Raw genomic sequence first — 6,401 nt, forward strand, 5'->3', positions numbered from 1 at the left:
AATAGATACTTCCAAAGAAGTAATACAGAAGGCCAACAACACATGAAAGGATGCTCAACATCACTTATCATTAGAGAAATGCAAACCAAAACCACAATGAGGTATCACCTCACACCGGTCAGAATGGCCATCATCAAAAAATCTACAAACAATAAATGCTGGAGAGGGTGTGGAGAAAAGGAACCCTCTTGCACTGTTGGTGGGAATTTAAATGGATACAGCCACTATGGAGAACAGTGTAGAGGTTCCTTAAGAAACTAAAAATAGAACTACCATACGACCCAGGAATCCTACTACTGGGCATATACCGTGAGGAAACCATAATTCAAAAAGAATCATGCACCACAGTGTTCATTGCAGCACTATTTACAATATCCGGGAGATGGAAGCACCCTAAGTGTCCATCAACAGGTGAATGGATAAAGAAGATGTGGCACATATATACAATGGAATATTACTCAGCCATAAAAAGAAACGGAATTGAGTTATTTGTAGTGAGGTGGATGGACTGAGAGTCTGTCATACAGAGTGAAGTAAGTCAGAAAGAGAAAAATACCGTATGCTAACACATATATATGGAATCTAAAAGAAAAAAAAAGATTCTGGAGAACCTAGGGGCAAGACAGGAATAAAGACCTAGACGTAGAGAATGGACTCTAGGACATGGGGAGGGCGAAGGGTAAGCTGAGATGAAATGAGGGAGTAGCACTGACATATACACTACCAAATGTAAAATAGCTAGTGGGAAGCAGCCACCTAGCACAGGGAGATCAGCTTGTGCTTTGTGACTGCCTGGAGGGGTGGGATAGGGAGGGTGGGAGGGAGACGCAAGAGGGAGGGGATATGTAAAGCAATTATACTCCAATAAAGATGTTAAAAAAATAAAATTTAATTCTTCAGTCACACCACGTTTGAAGTGCCGTATTACATGTGACTAGCAGTCACAGTTTTGGAAAGTACAGATGCAGAACATTTCCATCATTGCAGAAGGTTCTGATTTTTCTGTGTACCTCCTCAGGTACATCTGTTTTTACTATTTGCCTTTAGAAAAGGATACAATCTATATTTCAGAACTTAATTCAACAGAAAATAAATTCAAAACTATCACAAGACAACATTTTGTGTTTGTGCTGACGTTGTGAAATTTCATAAGAAAGCAGTTTCTGTAGGCTAACGGGTTAAGAACTTAATCAGCTCACATATGGTTTTCAAAGAAGCTTAGTGTCATGGATCAGATACCTTCATGTAGGCCCCTAATATTAAAATTGTCATAGGAAATGAATGTATTAAGTTGAAGAGAATATTTCAGAATGGAAGAACATTGTGTTGAAAAAAAAGACCAGTTTACCAGATGCTAGATTTATTGCTTTTGCTAGAGTCAGTGTATGTTTTCATTTTTGTTTTTTAATTGGAAAGTAGTTATTTTGAGCTTTTGTATATAATAACTGAAAAGGTAAATAGTAGATGTTTTGGTCAAGCCAAACTTCTGGCATCTTTTGTTTGAAATATTTTAGAAGTATGGTGAAAATTATCACTAAAAATCCACTCCAGCAAAAAAGAAATATACCTTTTTTTTTTTTTTGCGGTACGTGGGCCTCTCACTGTTGTGGCCTCTCCGGTTGTGGAGCACAGGCTCAGCGGCCATGGCTCATGGGCCCAGCCGCTCTGCAGCATGTGGGATCCTTCCGGACCGGGGCATGAACCCGCATCCCCTGCATCGGCAGGTGGACTCTCAACCACCGCGCCACTAGGGAAGCCCAAAAAATACCTTTAAGAATTGAGATAATAAGCAACATACACATATGTATTCATATTTATTCCCATGGGAAACTAATCTATGGTTAATTATTTTCACCTTTTGTTTTTAATTTATGTGTATTGAATTTGGCTCCTTTCTCATTCATGTAAAAAATAATTTGGGTATAAAGAATTTTGGGTAGGAGAAAAAAATCGTGGCAGTTTGGGGGCTTGTGTGAGTTTTAATCAAATCAAATGCATTGCTTTGTTCCTAGGAACATCGGAATCGTGTATTTCATGATTTCCGAAATGGCTTATGCCGCAATCTTGTTTGCACTGGTAAGTATTTTGTTTCGTTTACACAGTTTTGTGTTGTTTTGTTTTTTTGCGGTACGCGGGCCTCTCACTGTTGTGGCCTCTCCCATCGCGGAGCACAGGTTCTGGACGCGCAGGCTCAGCGGCCATGGCTCACGGGCCCAGCCGCTCCGCGATCTTCCCAGACCGGGGCACAAACCCGTGTCCCCTGCATAGGCAGGCGGACTCTCAACCACTGCGCCACCAGGGAAGCCCCCTACCTGTATTTTTCAAAGTCTAAATTAGCATAATAATTGTGGGACTAGAAAAGAATTAGAAGGGATAGCCTTGCATATTAGCTTACCTCAGGCCTCTTATAAATCATTTAGCAGAAGGGGATGAATGAATTCTAAACAAAGCAGAAATAATTACTGCTAGAGGATTATGTCTTTTTAGAAATATTCTACATTACACAACAAAATTTTTAAAAATAATTTTCTCTGTTAACCTTGGATTAAATACTCAAAAATAGACTGAAGAAAATTAGACTCCTGAGACTCATAATTATGAGTATATAGCTTATCAGTCATCCTTGATTTGCACAGTCACCTTAGACCATTTTTTTAAAACTTTTGTTACAGGACTGGGAAAAGGTAACTTGTTGAGCAGAAAGCTGCTTATGGTAATGTGCGTGACAGATAATGCCAGTAATTTGCAAATGCTTTTGAATTACTGATGAAGTGAATGAAGCTTAGGTTACATTAGAAATATATGTTAAAGAGTATTATGACACCAAATTGAAGGATATAATGGAGTTTTGTGTTTTTGGTTTTTTTTTTAAGATTTGTTTACCCGAGGTATTGATATACAAGCTGTGAATGTGGTAATAAACTTTGACTTCCCAAAGCTGGCAGAGACCTATCTCCATCGTATTGGAAGATCAGGTGAGGAAAAGGAAGGAGATGTTCTTTGTGGAAGTTGTTTGAGAAGTTTAATCACTAAATTTTGTTCCTTTGTAGAGTGTGGTAGCAGTTAGAACAGTGAATTAAAACTAATTTAGTTGTTTGATATATCAAATTAATTGCCAACTCTTCCAGAACGCTTATTTTAAAAAGTTAAAATAACTTTATGCTTAATTAAGATTCACAAATGAGAAGCTCACTTCTCTAACTGTACTGCTTAGTATGTATATTCTGGCAATTTTTGACAGAAATGAGCACCCGTTTTTTCATTTGACAAAGGTAAAATAGCAGTGCTACTTGAGGCTGTGAAACCTGACGTTGTAGCGTGTGTGTGAGTTCGTATACTCAGAAGGGCACTGAACCAAAACATAAATCCTGTATGGATTTGCCACTTATAGACTAGTACTTGCACACTGATTCCCATGTTTAACTGTTTCATTAATTAAAATTGTTTTTTGTTAGGTCGCTTTGGTCATCTTGGCTTAGCCATCAACTTGATCACATATGATGATCGCTTCAACCTGAAAAGTATTGAGGAGCAGCTGGGAACAGAAATCAAACCTATCCCAAGTAACATTGACAAGAGCCTGTATGTGGCAGAATACCACAGCGAGCCTGTAGAAGATGAGAAACCTTAACAAGCATGTGTGTACCCGACAAAATAGCAAAGTGAGCATAATGTTTAAAGAAAGGAAATCAAGGTCCTCTTTCCTGGGGGAAATTTGATGTTCCACGATAATAATTAGCAGTAAAGGATGAAATACCTCTTGGCATAAATGACAGTAAACAGGAAGTATCTTGAAGTTGTAATTGTGATCTTATTGGCGAATCCATAAATGCAGTTCACTTGAATATAGTCTTCCTAAGTAATGTAGTACGTGAGCAGTACTTAAGACAAATTCAGACTTCTAAAATAATGGAAACAAAAAAGAATCTTAGCGATTTTGAATATGAAAATATTTTTGCTCTTTATCACTCGGTTGTCTCTGTTAGTGTTCACTCTTAATTTCTAATGGGAACCTTAATAAATTATGTTAAATTACCTGTAAAATTTTATTGCTAAAGGTGTAATCAGGTTATGATGATAACTGTCATAAGATAGTTATCTTATGGGCATAAGATAAATAAGATAAATGCCCACTCTGGTTTCCTGCAGATGGTTTCTCATCTTTTGGTGACTGTTGGGCTCTGGTAGAAATGCTTGAAACAAGGCTTAACGTAGGGAAAAACCCCTAAAACAGCCTACGTTCCTCTAAGGAAACTCTGATTTAATTTGAGAGCTGATAGTTTCCAAATCAGCAGTGAACATTCTACCTGTTACTATTTTTAGGTTTTTCAAATTACTCTCTTCACTTTAACCTTTTTATCCTAATTTAAATGTCAAACACAAAACCCTTGGACAAATATAAAACTAGCCCATGTTTGCTAATACATTGGCAGGCTGTTGAGTTCATGTACGGTTTAAAAAAAAAATTTTTTTTTAACTGTCATAGAGACTGCTGCCTGTTACCAGAACTTTCAGGGTTTCATTCTGTCTCTGGGATGCATAGCAGAAATTCCTTAATCCTGAGTGAATTCTATAGTAGGCAGACAGGCTCAGTAGAAGCTGTTATAGAGAGCAGTGGGATGGGGATTGTGAACACCTATGTATCCTAGTTCATATTGCTTTCATGGCATTAATTTTAGGCTTCTTTTTTCTTTAGGTTTTGACAAACTACAGAAGGCTCGTTTGGATCTGTGACACATCGATTTTGGGGGGATGCTCTTCTCTTTGTGGGTTTTTCATCTTCTTTTATTTTGGAACTATGAAGACTTAAAAGAGCTCAGACATTTTTTCTTTTAATTGGTGAAGAGAAAAAAGCTAAAAAGGAATTTACCTTTTTTGTTCCACTTGTTTGCACTGTGTGCTGACTGAACATTAGTTGCACTAACTGCTGGTTTTTTAAAAATGTTTTCTGGGGAAGGGGGACAAGGAAGGAGGAGAAAGAAGAGAAGGGGAGAAACCCTAAAAAGAGAAGAACCTTGATGAACACAAGCTTGTCTGCGATTTCAAAATTCTCCAACAGCTGACTCTTGAGTGCATTTCAACTTCTCCCTGGTTACTCATCCGTTTTTTAAGCCTGAAGAGCTTATTATTTGTGCAAAGTGCCTTATGCTATGAGACCATTCAGAATATCATCTTTCAGACACAGCCCAAGGAATCAACAGTAGTAGTGTTTTTTTTCTTTTTTCATTCTTTTTAAAATTTTTGTCTTTCCGTTTTGGTTTCAAGTTGAAGTCTCTCTCTTCCCTTTCTACCCGATACTCAAGCCCAGGGCTGGAAGATGAAACGTATTAGTAATGTTAAACACCATTTTCTTTTTCTTTATGTGGAGGAGTTGATGTGCAACTGCAGTTCATCCGCACTGTAAATACATGTATTTAAAACAACAACAACCCCAAGTAAAAATTTCTTCTGGGCCGAGTAGATGCAACATCGTCGCTCCCAAAGGAAAGAGCAGTCTATCGTTGCAGGAGCCATATGACAAGCCTTTTGTGCTCTATAGCAGAACACTAAAGACTGGTTTACATACACCTCCATTAGCAGTTATGGCACTTGATGTGTAGACATGTCAGAGCCTTTGACCCTCTTTCCTCTGTGGCAAAGCGTGTCCCATAGAAAATTGGGTGTGTATACTTGTATAAACTTTGTAAATAGGTTTTTTTCTGGGTTCATATATATATATACATATATATATATATATATTTTTTTTTTTTTTTTGGATGAAGGTTGCTGGGATTAAGGGGATTAGATTGATTATGGGAGCAGCTAAAGATGAGAGGGGCTCAGTTTTCCGCAACACTAAATTCTAAAAAGTACTTTGGCTTTTTACTGTAGAGAACAGACCTCTACAGGGACATTCTCTGTTGGAAAAGGGACCCAGAAGTCTGGGATCACTGCTGCCACACTTTGTCTCATATAGTACCTTTGGAGGAGGCCTGACAGAGAGAGCAAGGAAGCTTCAGAAACCTGTAATTCAAGATGTTATTTTTGAGACACTCTCTCTGATAATGTTTCTTCCCCCCTTTTTAAAAGTTTGAGAAACTTTTCAAGCTCAGCAAAAGGGGACAAAGACTAATTTGCCTTGCGGTGTGGCAGTTTGATTGAGTGGCAGTTTCTTTGAGCAGTATATGTATAAAGCATGGATTTGCATTTCAGAATATTAGCCAGTACCAGCTGTGGTGACATTAGCAGTTCTGGGGCTTACTTTCTGTGGATCTTCTCCTGTACTGTGTAAGTGTATTGCCCTCTGCCCACCTTGATACATAAACTTGCAGGAATGGGCAACCCCTGAGAGCTGTTAACCTTGATGCTACAGAAAGCTGCTTGCCATCCTCTTGCTTTGTGACAAGAATTATCTGTCATTT

The 6,401-nt window shown here is 38.2% G+C and overlaps 1 protein-coding gene across 7 annotated transcripts in view; it reads left to right on the forward strand.

Annotated features, from left to right (window-relative positions):
- DDX6 (DEAD-box helicase 6) overlaps nt 1-5,420 on the forward strand; it is a 30,467-nt gene extending 25,047 nt beyond the window's left edge. For 4 of the 7 annotated variants that reach the window (XM_065883330.1, XM_065883331.1, XM_065883332.1 and 1 more), the window contains 3 exons: nt 2,013-2,076; nt 2,874-2,975; nt 3,456-3,631. In XM_065883330.1, the coding sequence (XP_065739402.1) occupies nt 2,013-2,076; nt 2,874-2,975; nt 3,456-3,631 (342 nt within the window). Of the gene's footprint in view, nt 1-2,012; nt 2,077-2,873; nt 2,976-3,455; nt 3,639-4,696 lie in introns of those variants that run through there. The other 3 variants (XM_065883328.1, XM_065883326.1, XM_065883327.1) reach the window with 2 other exon arrangements.
- Nucleotides 5,421-6,401: the final 981 nt, after the last annotated feature.

This window comes from Phocoena phocoena, chromosome 8 (assembly GCF_963924675.1).
Source record: "Phocoena phocoena chromosome 8, mPhoPho1.1, whole genome shotgun sequence".
Classification (NCBI taxonomy): domain Eukaryota; kingdom Metazoa; phylum Chordata; class Mammalia; order Artiodactyla; family Phocoenidae; genus Phocoena; species Phocoena phocoena.